We start from the raw sequence: 22,856 nt of genomic DNA on the forward strand, positions 1-22,856 counted from the left end.
CTCCTGAGTGATGCAATGCTTTGGTCAGCGACTGCATTTGGCTATTGGTGAGTGACAACAGCTTTATTTACACATACACCAATTTGCTTGAGAAACTATATCCCTCCTTGTAGCAACTTTATCACTCATCCCATCTGTGTGTGGGTGGCATGGCGAAGTTGGTAGAGTGGCCGTGCCAGCAATCGGAGGGTTGCTGGTTACTGGGGTTCAATCCCCAACTTCTACCATCCTAGTCACGTCCGTTGTGTCCTTGGCTGCTTGTTAGCGCCTTGCATGGCAGCTCCCGCCATCATTGTGTGAATGTGTGTGTGAATGGGTGAATGGGTGAATACTGTCAAAGCGCTTTGAGTACCTTGAAGGTAGAAAAGCGCTATACAAGTATAACCCATTTATTATTTATTAGAATTATCTGTTTATGTTGTTCACTTTTGTTAGCAACTTAGCACAGCAGCTAACGATAGCGCCTCTGTGCTGCTCGTTCCGTGTGTCAAAGGTTTAGCTACAACTTGTAGTCATACTTGCCAACCCTCCCGATTTTTCCGTGATGGCACTGCCTTTAGCGTCCGCTTTTTCACCATACAAACAGTGTGCCGGCCCAGTCACATGTTGTATGCGGCTTCTACAGACACACGTAAGTGACTGCAAGACATACTTGGTCAACAGTCATACAGGTCACACTGAGGGTAGCCGTATTAACAACTTTAACACTGTTACAAATATGCGCCACACTGTGAACCCACACCAAACAAGAATGACAAACACATTTCGGGAGAACATTTTTGCACCGTAACACAACATAAACACAACAGAACAAATATCAGAACCCCTTGCAGCCCTAACTCTTCCGGGCTACAATATACACCCCCGCTATCACCAAAATCTGCCTCCCTCCAACCCCGCCCACCTCAAACCCCCCCCATCTCCCGAATTCGGAGGTCTCAAGGTTGGCAAGTATGCTTGTAGTACTTTACCCATAGCCCGTGCAGACGAAGTTACTGTAGTATAGCGGCTGAGTGGCTTTAACCGCAGCGAACGTGTAGAGGCTCCATCTATCCCCGCGCACAAGCGTGAGGCTATAAACCTGACATTATGAACGAAAATTACTTTGTTGTAGTAACGGCTAATTAATTACGTTATAAGAATAAACAACACATTACGTTACTACTTACAACAAAAGTAATCGGAGTACTCTCAACACTGGTTATCTAGCCGTAAAACACTTAGGCAACCTTAAGCACATTGCATGTCTTTTAAGATACTGGTATGTACCGTATACCGCCATTCGGACTAAAAATATCAGTTTTGGTCCATATCGCCCAGCCCATGTTGGAAAACGGAAAAATAAAAACGTTAATCGTTATTGTGCAAGGCATTATCAATCTCTACAAGGCGTGCACCAGTACCCCATAAGGTTAAATGAACATTTGAAGGCCAGTGAGTACCTGATGGTGGGTTGGTCGCGGGCCTGTAGCAAACTGGTGGGAGGGAAGAGGAGGCGGTCCAGCGAGGAAAGTGAAGCAGTGGCGGCACAAAAGACACAGAGATGAACAATGTGTAAAATGACATGACACAAAAGTGCAAAAACGAATGACGCAGCACTATTCCAAACTGACTAAACAGGGCTTCAACTCAAACCTTTGCAGACATTCAACAACAGACAAAAGTTGTGAGAAACATCTACACTTCTAAGAAATGGAGGAAAGAAATACAAATTAGGTTGCAGCTTGTTGTGTTTGACCGGCTTTTTACACCCCAAACTGATCCAAGCACACCGTTAAAGGACCTTGCTTTGTGGAACTTTTGGGTACAAACACGGAAAGCATGGTGGATTGTTGTTAACATTGTTTTTAGCATTTTAGCATTCTACAGAGTCTACATAGTGCGGAAACACCTTCTGCAAAATTTTGAAAATTTCAACTCCCCTTAGCAACGATGGAAACACACAGAGTATGCACTTCAGTCGTTTTACTTTTGGAGTGGAACAGGTATATTCAACTAAATTGTTTTGAGGGGCCACATTTCCAGGGAGCTAAGAACTGGTCTCTCTTCACATTTGATTTTGGTTTATTTATTTTGTCAGAGCTACAGGAGCACCTGGCTATTTTTAAGGACCTTCTGCAAAAATGTGAGTCTCACAAGTATTTTGAACTGAACTCACGGGCCACCAGTTGAAAAGCCCAAATGATGAAAAAGAGAGGACCTAAAATGGAACCTTGGGGAACATTACTAGTATAACTAAAAAAGTTAAACAAACGACTACTGACTCCATCTGAAGTAAACAAGCAACAACAACACCTTAGTTACATGAATCTCACAAAACAAGTGCCAAAAGTGAGATGACTTAAAGGGGTGCCTTGAGGAACGCCTCTGTAATGTAAATTACAAGTTTGAACCCCTAGTCTGGTGGCTTAGTGACATTACCGTTACGGAGCGGATAAAAGCGCCAAATTTTTTATGGGCCTTCTTTATGACCTACTGAAGGATTTTAGAAGGGTACTCAAACTTAAATATTGAAAATACCTTTATAGTGCACATAAGTTATTTTGATCAATAACTGCAAAAAACGCCTATACTAAAAAAGGACTAATTCTTGTCATGTGTCCTCCTGCTGCTAGTTTTTACATCATACTTGCACAGGGTGTCTACAGGTAGTGTCTTCACATCCCAGAACAGCCAGAATGCCAATATTTGATTCCATTATGAACCATTTGGCTTTCAAATAAGGCCTCATTATGGACGGAAATAGCAAAAAGTATCATTTTCAGATGATGATTCAAGACCCAGCACATGAAGTATTATCCATAAAACCTTTAATGCAATTATAATGTTAGAACTCTGATTGAGGCCAAAAATAAATTAAAGGGGCAAGTCAGCTGGTGCACATGATCAGCATGGGGGCTGAGGACCAATGGCCTGGATGACTCTTCTTACTACACTATGAAGTAATCTGCACGTGAAACAGGCAAGAAAACAATTGTTGTCACAATTTAAACAAATTGACATGCATCATAATGTGGAAACTTGGTGTATTGGTGTGCATAACTGTACCTGGTGTCTATTTGCAGCAGTTGCATTTGCAAAGTGGAGAACAGTCAATATTAGCATTGCTGCATTTACAGCTGGAACAGTCACCTTTACATGAGCATTTTATCAGCTCTCTGCAGGCAATGGAGACCTCGGGAATGGTTATCCAAACTGGAACCCATGACCCTGTTTCGTCCTTGGTCCATCCAAAGTCCTTTGGAGAAGGAATCACTTGCTGTGTGTCTGTGCTGGTTGCCCAGATTCCTGCCTGAAACACAGCCCGTTTTACATGCTGGAGTAGGGCATCCTGCGTGGGAGGTAATCTCTCCATCGGCCGACTGTCTTGACAGAAGAGTTCCTTCCTTGTTTGACTGATGGAGTTCAAAGGACTGGATCTGTTGTACAGGATCACAGTCAGCCTCTCAAGTGTCTGGAAATGCTCAGAGTCAACTTTTAGTTCCTGGAATGGATGCTTTGCCAGATACATAAATGTTTCTGTAGCAGCATCATAGGCTTGCCAGGCCCTCCAAGCTGACTTCTTGCCTTTTCCGTTAAATGCAGATGTTGTGTCACAACCTGAATATGCGTGGAACATAAGCAGACCTTGTGATTTGGGTTCCCCCAGGCTTTTGCAGATGTGGTTTATGTGGTAATATCTGAACCTTTTTCCCATGCCAAAAGCCACCCAGATGTCAGTCAATGGTTGAAGCACCACCAAATCATAAAATAAACCAGCAAGGATCACGATGACATCAGTGTCCACAGTTCGCACAAGAACTGTCTTTGCTCCCTCCTTCAATGCGCATTGTAGATGGACCACTATCCTTGTGTCTGCCTCCTCATGGTTGCAACAGTCCATCATGCTAGTGGAACCAAAAGCTTGTCCTGACACCGCTTGCCCCGATGTGACATACACAGCTTTGGTTGGTGGCCAGCTGAACTCTTGGATCTTGGATGTCAAGAAATCAAACAACTCCTTCTTGTTGATTGGGTCGCGAAGAAAGTCCATCCAGTTGCCTGGCAACTTTGTCGGGCCTGACACTTTCCTGCGAACACCACGTCCTCTTTTTTCTCGGGTGGACTCCTTCAAGCTGTCAGGGATGTACGTGTCCCATACAACATCCAATCGTTTTGCATCCTGCAGCTGCTTCTGCAGGTAGGGGATGAAAACCTCATTTGCATAAGCATCAAACGTGCTCACTCTAATAGTGGGCAGGCAGTGGACAATTACTGCCCCATCTAGGACTTTGAAGTCATAGGTTGAGGGTGGCTCTGATTGTGCTGGCTGCTCAAGACATTGTAGCAGGTCTGATTTGGTGCCTGTCAGATGAAGTTTTCCAAAGTCTGAGAGAGATGGAGGGAAGGACTGCACCTCATGTGTAAAGAATTCATCCAAATTACTCTCACGGCTCTGCATAGCTACATATAGCTGGCCAAAGAGTGCCACGTTGTTCTGAAGCACTTTAATCTTTTTCCCATCTTTAGACATTGTCTTGCGTCTAGGTTGTCTGAAGACTGCCAAGGAATTCCTTTTAATCGGATCATGGATAGATTGTGTGCGTTCATCAAGCACCTTCTTGACAAACTCCTGATATTGTCTCTTCCCTGTGTCCTCCAGGATGAGCATGGTATTTGCGACTAATTTATCTGCGCAGTTGCGACTATCAAGAGTCACAAGTTCCTCGAAGACATCCAGGAAAGGGTTTCCCATACGCCTTATGGTATCTGACAGACTGTTGACCTGTCTCTGGAATGTCTTCTGTGTGCCAAGACCCTGCTCATGGTGCTGGAAGCTCTCTTTGTCATCTTGGAGATATTCCTCTTCAAATTCCTTTATCAATCTTGCCATTTCTGGGCCTGTGAGCATCCATCTTCTGAAGGCAGTTGGATTTTCTGTGAGGCCAACCGCACCACCTGAACCTTTCACATTCTTGTTCTCTTGTTCATGAGCTTGGTCCAGTGGGATTGCAGAAAACCTGTTAGATGTCTTTGAAAGAACCCAGTGAGAATTCTTCTCAAACTCGTCCTTGATAGAGTCGAGCAAAGACTTCATGTCCCTGATATGGACAGACAGTAGTTGCGATTATGAACAACTTCATGATTAATTCTAATTACAAAATGAATAGAGAATGTCTTTACCCACACTACATGCAGAACATGACATTTTTTCAGCTTTTTTCTTAATTCCGCCTATACTGTACAGGACTTTATGGAGGATGTACCTGTACCAGGTGCCTTGGTAATGCATTTTAGACATCATTTTGAATGTTTATCCATCACTGGACCCAATTAAAAGCAAATTTACCTTCCTAAGTGGAAAAAAACAACAATTTATCAGCAATATACCTTTTATGACTCCGGAATAACATTTTTTAAACAATTTTGTGCACTATATGGGTATTTTCAATATTTAAGTTTGAGTACCCTTCTAAAATCCTTCAGTAGGTCATAAAGAAGGCCTGTAAAAAAATTGGCGCTTTTATCCGCTCCGTAACGGTACGCCTAAAAATGTGCGCTAACCCACCGCACTACCCAGTGTTGTGTTTGCTTGCTTTATACAACAGGGGCACTCCAGTATTTTAATGATTTCTTTTCTTTTTTTTTTTTTTTTAAACGTTTGTCTTTCAAGTCTTGTACTTTTGGTATGGTGTCATTCCCGGGCCAGATTTGGCCCCCGGTTGAATAGCATTAGGGGAGAGGGTCTGATGACGTCCTCATATGTTTAGCGTAATTGGTAATGATGCCTGGACACATTTTTTTTTGTAAAAAGAAAGGCTCAAATAAAAAACATTCATGTAGAGTAGATTATAAAGGGGCACTGCCAATGAGCGGGTGTATTCAGGTCTATTTTCATACAAAAGGTGCACCGGATTATAAGGTGCTCAAAGGAGTCATATTACGAATTTTTTTAGAACACTTCCTTGTGGTCTACATAACATGTAATGGTGGTTATTTGGTTAAAATGTTGCATAAATTGTTTAACAGAACATCTTCAAGTTGCTTTTTGACCCTCTCTTCAGGATGGACAGTTTTGTGGGCGGTCTTATTTACGTGCCTCAATTTCGACAGCGTCTTCTCCCCGTCATCTTTGTTGTAGCGGTGTAGCGTGCAAGGATGGGAGTGGAAGTGTCAAAAGATGAAGCTAAATGTTTTAATGACAATCAGACTTGAATTCAATCTATTACGGAGCAGCATCATCCGTGGTTCACTAATGCAACAACAACGCCGGAACTCTCTAATAACTAAAGTTCCTTGGGTAAATTATGTAAAACCCACTACACCGGTAGTTTTTAGCGCTTCCATAGCGAGTCTACTGACAGATGTAAGTTAGAACGTTACACTACTTTATATTAGAAATGGCAACATTGGAGGATAAAAGCCCCACAACAAGAGGATGGAGAAAAAAAAGAAGCTTATTGACTACGGCAGACTCTCGGCACGGACTACAATTGCGGATGTGCACAAATTTTCAGGACTAATGCAGATCCCAAATGTAATTGATCGTGGTGCACCGCCACAGCAAAATATACGCCGCCACGCCTTTAAGCCTTTGGAAAATACCCTAATTTTGTCATTACTATCGACAGCAATGTCTAACTTAACGCCGGTCAATAAAGGCAAATTGTTTTGTGCGGGATTATACCGAGCATTATTGCTTCCTCACATTTTATTACTGCGGTATCTTCTAACAGACATTTCTGCCATGTTTGATTGATCACCAATCATATAATTGGCCAGCCCTAATAAGCGGTATAAAAAATGGATGGGTTGTACAAATCCGTTCTGCTAATTTTCGTTAGCCTGTCAATAAACTGGTCCATTGTGTGTAAGCATTAAGCTAAATACACAATAAAGTCCAAAATGAGAGGGTTCTATAGTTTACCCAAGGTTTTCCACTGAATGGGCACCACATCTTTAGCAAAGTGCAGTGCGGCTGCTTTAGTGATTGCACTTCATGATACCTTATGTATAAAATTCCCCCACAGTAAACTGCTTTTTAGCTATGGAAGCTACTGGGGGAAAAAGTATGCCTTGTTTCGCTCTTCCTTTCCATGATTACTGTTTGTTTTGGTTTATTTGATTTCTCAAATGCCCATAAAAAAACAGCAGTGGTTGGCAAATAGAGCTGCATTTGGACACCCCTGGTTTACATATTTCCACGGCAAGGCGAGTGTTACCAAACAGTGGAAGAGTGCCCCCAGCCTCCATTTTTCGTGACTGCCTGCATTTGTTTACCCAGTAAATGCATGGCACTTTTTGTCTTTCATTTTGAATGTGTACCACCTGTGAATGTTGTAATATTGTTACAATAATACCAGTGTGCCTCCACAAATCTAATGCAAAATTAACGAGAAACACTGACAATAAACACTGCAAGTTGCACATCAAAAACACAAACATGTAAAACTTTGCATGCCCAGCTTAAGGGAACCATTGAGAAATGCATCAAGACTATGGTACAGTAACCCCAACATCATTTAAAGGGGAACTGCACTTTTTTAAAAATGTTGTCTATCGTTCACAATCCTTATGAGAGACAAAAGGACAAAAGTTTTTTTTATACATTTTTTTTGCATTCTAATTTGTACTAATCGGAACGTTCTTGGTGGCTAACAATGCAGTTAATGGGTAAAATCCATTCTGCCACTAAACCACTTTGAAAATGCATCCAAAAATTGCCAGCAATACTTTATTTAGGTTCCGTAACCTGTATAATAACCAAGCTGTAGCAACATTGTTATTGTAAGAGTGAACACTGAGGACCTAGTTTGCTAGCGTAGTAACATATCGCCTTGCGACAGCATGCTACGGCAATAGCAAGAATAAGCTAGCTTCTGCGTCAGCAGCTGAATGGCTTTTGAGTTTGTAATGCACAAAATGTGATAGGACACCAATCTGTATTGCCTGAAAAACAATCATATTACAGTATGTGTAAAGTATTAGTTCATGCTAGCCAGACAGTGTATGTACTGTAGTTGTAATAACAAGCATGATGTGCTGATGATCAATATTATAGTGATTCACTCGATAGATTGTTTGTTCCAGCTGGGCGGAGACATTTTTTTTCCAGTTGATTTTGAGTAAGCACAGCATTTATGTCGGCATAGCTTGGTTTAAAGTTTCACATTTGCAGCGCCAAGTAATGCTGGTCCTGACTCTCTATGCTTCCGTCTCCTCCAACGTTTCACCTTCTCATCATGCTCACTTCTACAAACCCCGTTTCCATATGAGTTGGGAAATTGTGTTAGATGTAAATATAATCGGAATACAATGATTTGGAAATAATTTTCAACCCATATTCAGTTGAATATGCTACAAAGACAACATATTTGATGTTCAAACGGGCCTGGTATGTTAACGTAACATATTATGGTAAGAGTCATTCAAATAACTATAACATATAGAACATGCTATATACGTTTACCAAACAATCTGTCACTCCTAATCGCTTAATCCGATGAAATCTTGTACGTCTAGTCCAGGGGTCACCAACCTTTTTGAAACCAAGGGCTACTTCTTGGCTACCAGTTAGATACACACTTAAATAAATTGCCAGAAATAGCCAATTTGCTCAATTTACCTTTAACTCTGTTAATATTAATAATTAATGATATTTATCTTTGTGGAAACATTGATCATCTTAATGATTTCTCACAATGAATATATATAGAAACAGATAAATATCAATATGCAACACTTTATTTTTATATTTTCTCTAAGTGCACATTTTTCAAATTGAACATTTTCAAATGATCACTTCTAAGACAGTCTTGTGAAATCACAATATCCCATTTTAACTAGCTAGCCACTAATATTTTTTAACAAATCATGAATTACTTTGCACCATGTTTGTACAAATAATAACTCATGTAAAATACAAAAGTAAACTCTCAAATTTTTAAATCATGTCACACTTTGAACTGGACACCAAATCTGTTATCTGTTTCTTTGTCAGTTAGTGGGAAGCCTGGCATTGCATGCTGTTAACTAGTGTGTTGTACTCTAGTGTGTAACTTGACACTGCAACTCTGAGTGAGTCTTGCAGATGTGCATCAGTGAGGCGTGTTCTGTGTTTGTTCTTGATGAAGTTCATGTCAGAAAAGGCTGATTCACAAAGATAAGATTTTTCCTCATTGTTTGCGGAACCTTCTTAATCTTTTGGACATATTTTCACAGCAATTTGGCCTTAAGCTTAATTATGATAAATGTAAAATGTTAAGGATCGGAAATCTAAAGGGAACGTCCTTTCGAATGGAATGCAAAGTGCCTGTTTTGTGGACAGATGGACTAGTTAACATACTTGGTGTTGTTGTCCCAGAAAATCTGGAAGATCTAGGCTCAGTAAATTATGATAATCGACTAAGAAAGCTGGACAAAATTATGCAATTATGGAAAGGGAAATCCCTAACCTTGTATGGTAAAATGTCTATTGCCAACTCGTTAATTATTCCTCAATTTATTTATTTGTTTTTGTCATTACCAGCTCCATCACAAAACTTTTTTAAGATTTATGAGCGGAGGGTCTTCGATTTTGTCTGGAACGGCAAACCAGAAAAGATTAAAAGAAAGGTTTTGTACAAAGAGTATGAATATGGGGGCCTGAAACTTCTCAACCTTGAAGCTATGTGTCTGTCTTTAAAAACATCAATTGTTCCAAAGATGTATTTAAACATTGAGTGGTACACAAATGTCCTGTTGGACAAAAAACATGTACTGTATCAAAAGAAATTGTATCCTTTTTTACAAGTGATCCCCTCCCAGAGAGTCTGCTGGGAAACATAAAGGAAACAATCCACTCATAGTGGTGTTTTCAATTTTATGTGCCAGAAAAAAGAGACAATATTTTGCAGCAGTTAATATGGATGAACTCTAATATTGTAATAGATGGAAAGCCTTTCTTTTGGAAAAATATGTTTGAAAGGGGAATCATTTTTGTCAATGTTATTATCAATGAGAATGGTAAAATTATGAAGTATGATGAAATTAGAGCTATGTATGGTGATGCTTGCTCAAGCTTTTCATTTTATCAACTAACTGGAGTAATTGGGAAAAGATGGAAAGAAATAATTAATTATGGAACTACTAAATTATTAGTTTGTAAACCTCTAATAAGAAATTCTAGTTGGCAAAAAGGAACTAAAATAAATAGAAAAATATATAATTTTTATTTAATAAAGAAATCTTTGAAGGCTGCCTCATACAACACAAATGGAAAATGGGAGGATTTTTTTGACTGCCTGTTGCCATGGGATGCCATATTCAAACTAATCTATAAAACCACTATCGATGTGCAAAATCGTTATTTTCAAATTAAAATTATTTATAACTTCTTACCCACAGGGAAAATGTTAAAATTATGGAATATGACAGAGTCAGATGATTGCCGATTTTGTTGTCAGGAGCCTGAATCCACCCTGAATTTGTTTTGGTATTGTCATATTGTGTCTTTGTTTTGGGTGGAAGTTGAAAAAATGTGTTTAAGGATTGGTTTGTTTATGAAGCTTAATGTGGTTTCTGTTATTTTAGGAGAGTTCATTGACAATCATGATTTAGTCAATTTAATTATAGTACTCTGTAAAATGTTTATTTTTAAGGCCAAAAACAGATATTCACTTAGTATTACTTTCTTTAAAACATTTATTCAGTATTTTCTAACTTTAGAAAGTTACATGGTTGAAAACGATAATGATGCCAAAAAACATTTAAAAAAAAGATGAAAAGTCCTCAAAGGCTTATTTTGAAAGTATAATTATGTTTATAGATTATATGATATCTGTTGTTGTCTTCCCTAATTTGAGTGACCTGGACATAATCTGGACTGTACACAAATGCTTATTTTGAAAATGTAATTTTGTTTATAAATTATATGCAATCTGTTGTGTTCCCTAATTTTTTTCTGTGTACATGAATGTAGGTGTGTGTTGCTGAGTCCGACTTGGACATTATCTGGACTGGGCCTGGTTTAAAAAACCCTTTAAACAAATCTAATTTCATTGACAACCTGGTCTGTTGAAGATAAGGCCTTTTTTTTAAAAAATAAAATAAAATAAGATAAATAAATAAAAAACATTTTCTTGGATAAAAAAGAAAGTAAAACAATATAAAAATAATTACATAAAAAATAGTAATTAATGAAAATGTTAGTGGACCAGCAGCCTATACAATCATGTGTGCTTCAGGGACTGTGTCCCTTGCAGATGTGTTGTCTATGTTGTGGGAACCAGAATATTGGTAGCAGAAAGAAATAACCCCTTTTGTGTGAGTGGGTGTGGATGAGTGTACATGGGGGAGGTTGTTTGGGTTGATGCACTGATTGAAAGTGTATCTTGTGTTTTTTCTATGTAGATTTAATTTAAAAAAAATAAATAAATAAAAAAATTTTTTTTTTCTTTTTAAAATTTTTTTTTTTTCTTTCTTTTTTTTTTTAGAACAGGCCCGCGGGCGACTCATCTGGTCCTTACGGGCGACCTGGTGCCCGCGGGCACCGCGTTGGTGACCCCTGGTCTAGTCTCTTACGTCAATGAGCTAAATAATATTATTTGATATTTTACGGTAATGTGTTAATCATTTCACACATAAGTCGCTCCTGAGTATAAGTCGCACTCCCGGCCAAACTATGAAAAAAACTGCGACTTATAGTCCGAAAAATACGGTACTTGCAGTGTGTATATAAAACATATTACATATTGTTATGAAGGTATCTGTTACTACATTGTATATATACTTGCAGTGTGTATATTGTACATATTACACATTGTTATGAAGGTATCTGTTACTACATTGTATATATACTTGCAGTGTGTATATTGTACATATTACATATTTACATATTGTTATGAAGGTGTCTCTTACTACATTATATATACACTTGCAGTGTGTATATAGACTCAGAGTTAGACAAACTTTATTGATCAAAACATATTACATATTGTTATGAAGGTTACTGTTTTACTACACTATTTATACTTGCAGTGTGTATATAAAACATATTGCATTTTGTTATGAATGTGTCTGTTACTACATTATATATACTTGCAGTGTGTATATAAAACATATCACATATTGTTATGAAGGTGTCTGTTACTACATTATATATACTTGCAGTGTGTATATAAAACATTACATATTGTTATGAAGGTGTCTCTTACTACATTATATATACGTGTATATAAAAAATATTACATTGTGTTATGAAGGTGTCTGTTACTACTAGGGTTGCAAAATTCCGGGAATATTCAAAGTCGGTAACTTTACACGGGAATTAACGGGAATATATGGGAATTAATGGGAAATTAATGGGAATAAACATTGAATGCAACATGCTAGATCTTGCAGCATGATTATTAGCTAAATCCACCTGATTTAATGCAAATTCAGTAGATTTTGAACCCCGCACAGTGCATTCCTCCATCACATGTGCAGTGCATTCTTCCATCACATGCACAGATAATTCCCAGCATGCTACACATTACAGCAGGGCTATTGAGGCCACACTAGTATTTGAGCCCAAGGACTTCATCCAGTCATGTACAATACCGTTCAAAAGTTTGGGGTCACATTGAAATGTCCTTATTTTTGAAGGAAAAGCACTGTACTTTTCAATGAAGATAACTTTAAACTAGTCTTAACTTTAAAGAAATACACTCTATACATTGCTAATGTGGTAAATGACTATTCTAGCTGCAAATGTCTGGTTTTTGGTGCAATATCTACATAGGTGTATAGAGGCCCATTTCCAGCAACTATCACTCCAGTGTTCTAATGGTACAATGTGTTTGCTCATTGGCTCAGAAAGCTAATTGATGATTAGAAAACCCTTGTGCAATCATGTTCACACATCTGAAAACAGTTTAGCTCCTTACAGAAGCTACAAAACTGACCTTCCTTTGAGCAGATTGAGTTTCTGGAGCATCACATTTGTGGGGTCAATTAAACGCTCAAAATGGCCAGAAAAAGAGAACTTTCATCTGAAACTCGACAGTCTATTCTTGTTCTTAAAAATGAAGGCTATTCCACAAAATTGTTTGGGTGACCCCAAACTTTTGAACGGTAGTGTAAGTTTTGATGATATTACTGGGGTAAATATATTTGATGTATGGTATTTAAGTTTAATAGAGGTGTAATTGCTTGTTACTGTATGACTGTAGACTACTCCAGCAGACTTCCACTCAATCTAGCTAGCTGTTCCTGTACTTGTTAAATTATTTTGGGGCCAATATCTCTAGTTAGCTAGGTTTATGTACCACCACAGTCTCGAAATGAACCGAAAAAATGTATCCGTTTGCTGTGATGCCAATTTTCTCTATGTTAAATCCCATTCAATTATGCTAACAACGTTAGCGATCCGAATTTACCTTTTTTGTGATCTGTAAAGTTCAACCAGCAAATACTAAATCAAAACATGTAGTTTCCTCTGCCTTCTGTTCTGCTAGCCATTATGTTGTCATACAAGAATGTAGGGTATAGTTTGATTTAGCATGCTGATTGAGTGGCCTATTTCTATTAATTTGTCCATCAGTAAAGTATTTTTAAAGACTACTCCAATTGTTTAGCTGACTATTTATATCTGTGTGTGGCATTGCATTAGTGTTTTACAATAATAAATAAATACAAACAGAATAATGCCACGTACACCATCTGATGTGTGGAGATATTTTACCCCAACCAATGTAGGCAGAAAGGCTGTGTACATTTGCAAATACTGTGCAAAGATCTACGTCAAAAATGCCACAAAGATGCAGCAGGATATAGACAAGTGCCCAATAATATATAATTATTGTAATTCCCCATCATACTTGCCAACCTTGAGACCTCCGATTTCGAGAGGTTGGGGGGTGGGGGTGGGGGCGTGGTTGGGCGCGTGGTTAAGAGGGGAGGAGTATATTTACAGCTAGAATTCACCAAGTCAAGTATTTCATATATATATATATATATATATATATATATATATATATATATATATATATATACATATATATATATATATATATATATATATATATCCTGAAAATATGCAAACAAAACTGTGTTTAGATAATTGATACTTCAAACTTGCATAAATAAATCTTAAGGAATATAACATAACTTGGCTTCTGAGAGCTTCAAAATGTAATGAATAAAATGCTAAAGTTGTTGATAAACAAACAATTATTTTAATAATTAAATATGGTCATTTTAAATGAATTATTATGATCATTTAAAATTAATTATTTCAAATATGTTTATTTTAATGTATAATTCTATGGCTGGATGTAATAAGGAGTCAGAAAAAATACAAATAAAAATACAATTAATTTTGATGTTTTTAGCAAAATATAGTAAAAATGTATTTAGTTTTTTTATTTTTTATTAATAAATATATTTATTTTTAGGTAAGATAATACAATTCATCTCTAGTCTGGATGATTTAGTTCTTGTCACCCTGTTGTCCTCCCGTCTCTTCCCCGAGGATGGCTCCATGAGCTGGGCAAACGCCTGGAAATGCCCTATGTCAACAACACGGTCGGCGGCCCGTCGGTGCGCAGGTCGTACATTGCCGCCCTCTACTTCACCCTCAGTAGCCTGACCAGCGTCGACTTTGGCAACGTGTGCGCCAACACGGACGCCGAGAAGATCTTCTCCATCTGCACCATGCTCATCGGCGGTATGCCGGACGCCTTGTATGGAATAACGTGATTTGGCAGGCACGCTGTTTATATCGTGGGAAAGCGGACGTGAAAAAAGGCTGTCCTCACTCAGGTCCGCATAGACCTGGAGGGGGCTTGGCCTCCAGCTCCGGCTGAAAAATCAGGAGATTTTTGGGAGAATATTTGTCCCGGGAGGTTTTCGGGAGAGGCGTTGAATTTCGGGAGTCTCCTGGAAAATTCGGGAGTGTTGGCAAGTATGTTCCCCATTAATTCCCATATATTCCCATGGACGGTGTCCAACTTTGAGTAATCAAAAAATGGTCAATATTTTTAAACTTCCCGAGCTTAACTTCCCGTGGTAAATTTCCAGAAAGTTTCCGGAAATTTACCGGAAACTTTCCACTCCTTTGCAACCCTAGTTACTACACTATATATATTCTTGCAGTGTGTATATTGTACATATTACATATTGTTATGAACGTGTCTGTTACTACATTCTATATATACTTGTAGTGTGTATATAAAACCTATTACATACATATTGTTATGAAGGTGTCTGTTACTACATTATAAATATTCTTGCAGTGTGTATATTGGACGGATTACATATTGTTATGAAGGTGTCTGTTACTACATTATATATATATATATATATATATATATATATATATATATATATATATACACACACACACTTGCAGTGTGTATATTGTACATATTACATATTGTTATGAAGGTGTCTGTTACTACATTATATATATACTTTCGCTGTGTTAATTGTACATATTACATATTGTTATGAAGGTGTCTGTTACTACATTATATATATACTTGCAGTATGTATATAAAACATATTACATATTGTTATGAAGGTGTATGTTACTGCAAGTATATATATAATGTAGTAACATACACCTTCATAACAATATGTAATATGTACAATATACACACTGCAAGTATATATAAAACAGATTACATATTGTTATGAAGGTATCTGTTACTACATTATAATTATACTTGCAGTGTGGCCTTTTTTTAATATTGCGATATTTTAAGGCCATATTGCAATACACGATATATATCTCGATATTTTGCATTAGTCTTGAATGAACACTTGATGCATATAATCACAGCAGTATGATGATTCTATGTGTTTTGATTGATTGATTGAGACTTTTATTAGTAGGTTGCACAGTGAAGTACATATTCCGTACAATTGACCACTAAATGTTAACACCCGAATAAGTTTTTCAACTTGTTTAAGTCGGGGTCCACTTAAATTGATTCATGATACAGATATATACTATCAGATATATACTATCATCGTAATGCAGTCATCACACAAGATAATCACATTGAATTATTGACATTAGTTATAATCCATGGTGTGGAGGGGGGGGGGGGGCGCTGGATGTAAGTGTCAAAAAGACAGCCAAAAGAGTTTGATATGAGAATAAATCTAAAGTTAAAATATAGGGTAGAAATGCACCCATTTGCAGGAAATGTAGTCTTGATTTTCAAAATTTTCTTTCAAGGCTTGCATGTCTCCATTAAAACATTCTTCTTCATACTGCATTAATATATGCTACTTTTAAACTTTCATGCAGAGAAGGAAATCACAACTAAAAAAATCACAAATTTTTTCATACGGTGTTGATGTGGAAATTTTTGCCTCTGCATTTTGATGTTGTGGGCGTGTGGCACCAAATGGAGATAAGCGTCTCGACAGACGTTACAATATTTGAACAATGATGACGAAAACTGTTTTCTCTGTCGTGTCCGTGTGTCGAAAATTGTTATGCGCTTATTTTTTTATTTGATTTTGTGCGTGGCATATAATTGCTATGCGCAGAGGACGCTTGAGCAGTGCGCAATTGCACAGGCGCGCACCTTAGAGGGAACGTTGCTCGCACGGCTGCGCTAGCATCACAGCTAACGTTAGCCATGCTGCTACCTCTCTGCTCGGGGAGGGCGTATACGTATGTGACGTATGACGTGACAGTATGTGACGTGTGTAAGAAGGTGCGCTTGCTGTCTGTGAGAGGGGGACACAGAAAAGAGTGAGAAGAGCCTGTCATGTAATGCCAGCAGCGAAAAGCAACTGCGGGAGAATCCACAGACCTGTGGATGTGTTGAAGGTGTGCTGGAAAATGCGGAACGGAAATTAGGGAGCAGCAGAAAAGTGGAATGTATTATTTATATGTAGGGATGATACTCGAAACCGGTTTTCCCGGTTGTTCGATAAGAAAAGAACCGAGTCCTCGGACTCGAATCCCTTTTTGAGAACCGGTACCCGTTATCGAGACCACTATAGTAAAGAAAAAGAGTTAGTTCTTTATTCGAATCCCTCGGAACGAATCCCGTCCTGACCAGAAATGCTCCGTGTGACATCACAAGAAATGGCGTCACGTAGCTCAGTCATTAGGCGCAGATAGGGAAAGCAGGGAAAAAATGGACGGGAAAAAGCGCTCCAAGGTGTAATAAAGTTAAAAACAAAAGGTATAATCCAATGAATAACTTTACTGAGAGATTTGAGCAGGGTACAAACACATTTACGACCAACCGGAAACATAGCAACCAGGCTAGCAACGCACCTCCTTTACGGCAGCTGTCGCAATGTTCCTTAAGCAACCGCAGCACATACATATATGACATATCCCTTTTTTAACTTTTGTTTTTCTTTCCTTGTAAACAAAACAAAATCACACTGTAAATGTGTTGTCTGTCTAATTATAAATAATGCAGACGAGGCGTGTTGGCTGAGTTCTTGACGTTTACTTTCACAGCGTGCTCTTAACCTCATTCTTAGCTGCCGGGTGACGATATGCAACAACACATTTCGGGGCTACCGCGCATGCTCGTCACTCCCGTTGCATGCTGGGTAGTGTAGTTGTTGTAATATTCCCTCGCTCATAACATCTTTCCCCCTATAAAGAAATAATGTTAACTCAATAAAGTGTATTTCTTTTTTTTTAGCTTTAACTTTTCATTTTTTAGCATTGTAACCATATTTGCAAATAACTTTTCTCTTCATAGAATTTTTTTTCAATAAATAAATAAAATAAAGTGCAAAAATGTCAAAGCATCATAACAAACAGTTATGTCAAATAGCAGCAGAATTGCAGTTTTTGGAGAGCTGTATTATTTTCAGTTTTGTGCCCAAGGGACTGATTTTATTCAACACTATATTATTATTTATACACCTATAGTGATCACAGAGACAGGTTGTTTTTGTGTTACTGTATATATTTGTTTTACTGAAAAATCCCACTTAATATACTTTGGGTAACAACAGTCAATATTTATTTTTTTTATTTTATTTTTTTAGGGGGGTAACAGTCAATATTTATTTATTTATTAGATTAAATTGTTTTCTTATATAATAAAAGTGAGCTTTTGTTAAACCAAATATTGTGTGTTTTTTTCCATATAGAGGATTCGATAATAGGCTCGAACTTTCTTATCAAACATCATCCCTATCTATATGTATTATATATATTGGGGCGGCATGGCGTAGTGGGTAGAGCGCCCGTGTCAGAAACCTGAGGGTTGCAGGTTCGCACCCCGCCTCTTACCATGCCGTTGTGTCCTTGGGCAGGACACTTCACCCTTGCCCCCGGTGCCGCTCACAGCGGTGAATGAATGTTGAATGACTGATAGGTGGTGGTCGGAGGGGCCGTAGGCGCAAATTGGCAGCCACGCTTCCGTCAGTCTACCCCAGGGCAGCTGTGGCTACGAAAGTAGCTTACCACCACCGGGTGTGAATGAATGATGGGTTTTTAACATGTAAAGCGACTTTGGGTACTTAGAAAAGCGATATATAAATCCCAGTTATTATTATTATTATTTAAATCGGTGCGTAGGAAAATACGGACCAGAGTTTTTTTTTAACTGTATCTGGATCTGCATTTTCCCATGCCTCGCCGATACGCATTTTTTGGCAAATATCGGCGGCCGATCCGATCCAAATATCGGATCGGGACATTTATAATATATATATATATATATATATATATATATATATATATATATATATATATATATATATATATAAACTTTATTGATCAAAACATATTACATATTGTTATGAAGGTGTATGTTACTACATTATATATATATATATATATATATATATATATATATATATATATATATATATATATATATATATATATATATATATATATATATATATATATATATATATATATATATACTTGCAGTGTGTATATAAAACATATTACATATTGTTATGAAGGTGTCTGTTACTACATTCTATATATACTTGTAGTGTTGTATAAAACATATTACATATTGTTATGAAGGTGTCTGTTACTACATTATATACCTGTATATACTTGCAGTGTGTATTGTACATATTACATATTGCTATGAAGGTGTCTGTTACTACATTCTATATATACTTGTAGTGTTGTATAAAACATATTACATATTGTTATGAAGGTGACTGTTACTACATTATATATATATTTGCAGTGTGTATATAAAACATTGATGGAGGGTTTTGAAGTGTTTTTAGAGGCTTTAAGGCTACAATGGTGACTCCCGCATTTTGCAAGCATTTTTTGTAGTTGTGTAACAATTGATCGATGTATTTAAAGATCGATTTATACTGTGCTCGGCAAGTTTGTCTTCTGGAAAATAGGTATCGATTCAAAATCGTTTTATGTGTACAGTTTTTTCGATATTAGAAAAACATTGAATTTAAGAACGGCATATTTTATATGACGTTTAACACTTTTTTAAAAAAAAGGACTTTAAATATGAACATTGGGGACGGTGTGGCTCTATTGGTAGAGCGGCCTGAGGGTTCCTGGTTTGATCCCCGGTGGTCAAGAAAGGTCACAACAAACGCCACAAGACAATATCATTAATTACAAAACAAAAACGTTCTTCTACAGCACAACTGCAATAGCCACAACAATATAGGGCTCCAACGATTAGTCGACATTGTTGACAAATGTCGTCAATAAAATTTGTCACCGACCATTATATTTGTCGACAATAATTGTGACGTCATTACGTGTTTGTGCGGCTGGAAGTGGGTCACGCGCAAAAAGTGTGGGAACATTTCTTCTTCTTCTTCTCCTTGTTAAAAACATGAATACCTTGCTCATTTTGCAAACCAGAGCTTGTTTTTATGACACTACATCTGTGAAAGGTTAGCATTTAAAGCGAAGGCATGATGTTGGACATCTGGAGGGACGATGCGGACACAGGCTCTTTAAAGGCCTACTGAAACCCACTACTACCGACCACGCAGTCTGATAGTTTATATATCAATGATGAAATCTTAACATTGCAACACATGCCAATACGGCCGGGTTAACTTATAAAGTGCAATTTTAAATTTCCCGCTAAACTTCTGTTTGAAAACGTCTATGTATGATCACGTATGCGCGTGACGTCAATCGTTGAAACGGAAGTATTCAGACACATTGTATCCAATACAAAAAGCTCGGTTTTCATCGCAAAATTCCACAGTATTCTGGACATCTGTGTTGGTGAATCTTTTGCAATTTGTTTAATGAACAATGAAAACTGCAAAAATGAAAGTTGTAGGTGGGATCGGTGTATTAGCGGATGGCTGCAGCAACACAACCAGGAGGACTTTGACTTGGATAGCAGACGCGCTTTCCGACGCTAGCCGCCGACCGCATCTATGATCGGGTGAAGTCCTTCGTCGCTCCGTCGATCGCTGGAACGCAGGTGAGCACGGGTGTTGATGAGCAGATGAGGGCTGGCTGGCGTAGGCGGATAGCTAATGTTTTTAGCAAAGCTCTGTGAGGTCCCGTTGCTAAGTTAGCTTCAATGGCGTCGTTAGCAACAGCATTGTTAAGCTTCGTCAGGCTGGAAAGCATTAACTGTGTAGTTACAGGTACATGGTTTAATAGTATTGTTGATTTTCTGTCTGTCCTTCCAGTCAGGCGTTTATTTCTTTTGTTTCTATCTGCAGTTAAGCCCGATGCTATCACGTTAGCTCCGTAGCTAAAGTGCTTCGCCGATGTATTGTCATGGAGATAAAAGTCACTGTGAATGTCCATTTCGCGTTCTCGACTCTCATTTTCAAGAGGATATAGTATCCAGTGTTCTCCATAAACTGCCAAGATACCTGTGGCGGTGGGGGCGTGGCTATGGGCGTGGTCACATGACATAATCGAGTAATTTGCATAATTTACTGCAATGATTTGATTTTCTCTAAAAAGGCTAAAAAAATGTATACTTACTAATTTAACAGTTTTGTTTTAAACGTCCATCCATCCATCCATCCATCCATTTTACAATATAATTACAACACTTTATGTACAAATTTATATATAGATTTGAACAAAAAGTTATTCACTGAAATATATTTATTAATTGTGGTTCTTACAAAAAATATATCTTATAAAATATAAAAGCTAAAATGTCTCAAAGCTCTGCCCCTTTAATTAGTGCATACTAAATAATTTAACTTTAGCCTACTACTACAACCATATTATTTCAATCAATCAATCAATCAATGTTTATTTATATAGCCCTAAATCACAAGTGTCTCAAAGGGCTGTACAAGCCACAACGACATCCTCGGTACAGAGCCCACATACGGGCAAGGAAAACTCACCCCAGTGGGACGTCAATGTGAATGACTATGAGAAACCTTGGAGAGGACCAGCAACATAAAGTGAAACAGAGGCAGAGGTGTCCTGCCACAGTCAGTAACAAATAAACAGAAAACAGTAGTGGTGGTAGATAGACACAGAGCTTCATCAAACATCTGATTCACTGAACAAAAAGCTCCAAAAATCTTGAACTTTAGACTGCCATCAGTTTTACTCCCTACACTTAACCATGTGTTTCCTACTGCCTGCAGACTTTGCACCCTTTGTTATATACACATGTTGTGTTTCTAATATAAATACATTTAATAAAGTCAAATACAGATAAGGCAACAAGAGAAGTATCCTACACTTGCCTGAGAAGCTGGAGAGGACAAACATTTGATTTTTTTAAATTTTTTTTTCTAATTTTAATTTTAAATTAAAAAAAAAAAAAAGTTTTAATTTATTTGTGGCAGACGTAATTCTTTCGTGGCGGGCCGCCACAAATAAATGAATGTGTGGGAAACACTGGTATCAGAGGTGGTTTAAAATACAAATCCGTGATCCACAATAGAAAAAGGAGAGAGTGTGGAATCCAATGAGCCAGCTTGCACCTAAGTTACGGTCAGAGCGAAAAAAGATGTGTCCTGCACAGCACTCTAGTCCTTCACTCTCACGTTCCTCATTCACAAATCTTTCATCCTGGCTCAAATTAATGGGGTAATCGTCGCTTTCTGGGTCCGAATCGCTCTCGCTGCTGGTGTAAAAAATGGGGAAATGTGAGGAGCCTTTCAACCTGTGACATCACGCTACTTCCGGTATAGGCAAGGCTTTTTTTTTATCAGCGACCAAAAGTTGCGAAATTTATCGTCGATGTTCTCTACTAAATCCTTTCAGCAAAAATATGGCAATATCGCGAAATGATCAAGTATGACACATAGAATGGATCTACTATCCCCGTTTAAATAAAAAAAAATTCATTTCAGTAGGCCTTTAAGATTGTTAGCTTCTACCTTGCTAGCTGGCTAACAAGAGTGAGACCAAGTTGTGTGAAAAATAACTTAAGTTAATCAATATTCAATATACCAGTGTGCAGCTTTTCCAAACATCCCAAAATGCTTTATTTCTTTTAGAGGAAGTTAGATTTTGTGTTTTGTTGTTTATTTTTATTGCTGCTATTTAAAAAAAATACAAGGTTAATTGTCTTTTTTAACACTTTGCCTTTCTTTTAAATGGACATTTTATTAGTCATTTGAATGTTTTTTTAAGTCGCACCGGCCGATAATGCATAATAAAGAAGGAAAAAAACAAATATAAGTCGCACTGGAGTGTAAGTCGCATTTTTTGGGGAAATTTATTTGATAAAACCCAACACCAAGAATAACATTTGAAACATTTGAAAGGCAATTTAAAATAAATAAAGAATAGTGAACAACAGGCTGAATAAGTGTACGTTATATGACGCATAAATAACCAACTGAGAAAGTGCCTGGTTCATATTATGGTAAGAGTCATTCAAATAACTATAACATATAGAACATGCTATACGTTTACCAAACAATCTGTCACTCCTAATCGCTAAATCCGATGAAACCTTATACGT

At 37.6% G+C, this 22,856-nt stretch overlaps 2 protein-coding genes across 12 annotated transcripts in view; both read right to left on the minus strand.

The window, feature by feature from the left end:
- Positions 1 to 22,856, minus strand: part of eif4g3a (eukaryotic translation initiation factor 4 gamma, 3a) — a 126,021-nt gene that overhangs the window by 62,832 nt on the left and 40,333 nt on the right. For 9 of the 11 annotated variants that reach the window (XM_062037752.1, XM_062037761.1, XM_062037760.1 and 6 more), the window contains exon 5: positions 1,443 to 1,475. The exons of the other annotated variants lie outside the window; for them this stretch is intronic. In XM_062037752.1, coding sequence (XP_061893736.1) covers positions 1,443 to 1,475 — 33 coding nt within the window. The remainder of the gene's footprint in view (positions 1 to 1,442; positions 1,476 to 22,856) is intronic. 11 annotated transcript variants of the gene reach the window in all.
- LOC133643085 (uncharacterized) lies at positions 2,430 to 5,077 on the minus strand. Its single transcript, XM_062037493.1, has 2 exons — positions 3,049 to 5,077; positions 2,430 to 2,947 (listed from the first exon to the last, which is right to left on the minus strand). The coding sequence occupies exon 1, from the start codon at positions 5,075 to 5,077 to the stop codon at positions 3,056 to 3,058; it is 2,022 nt and encodes a 673-aa protein (XP_061893477.1). The 3' UTR covers positions 2,430 to 2,947; positions 3,049 to 3,055.

The sequence above is a fragment of the Entelurus aequoreus genome, linkage group LG26, assembly GCF_033978785.1.
Source record: "Entelurus aequoreus isolate RoL-2023_Sb linkage group LG26, RoL_Eaeq_v1.1, whole genome shotgun sequence".
NCBI classification, from domain to species: Eukaryota; Metazoa; Chordata; class Actinopteri; order Syngnathiformes; family Syngnathidae; genus Entelurus; species Entelurus aequoreus.

What these genes read in the sequence shown, in the direction of transcription:
- LOC133643085 (XM_062037493.1), bottom strand. Translation starts at nt 5,077, where the DNA reads ATGAAGTCTTTGCTCGACTCTATCAAGGACGAGTTTGAGAAGAATTCT.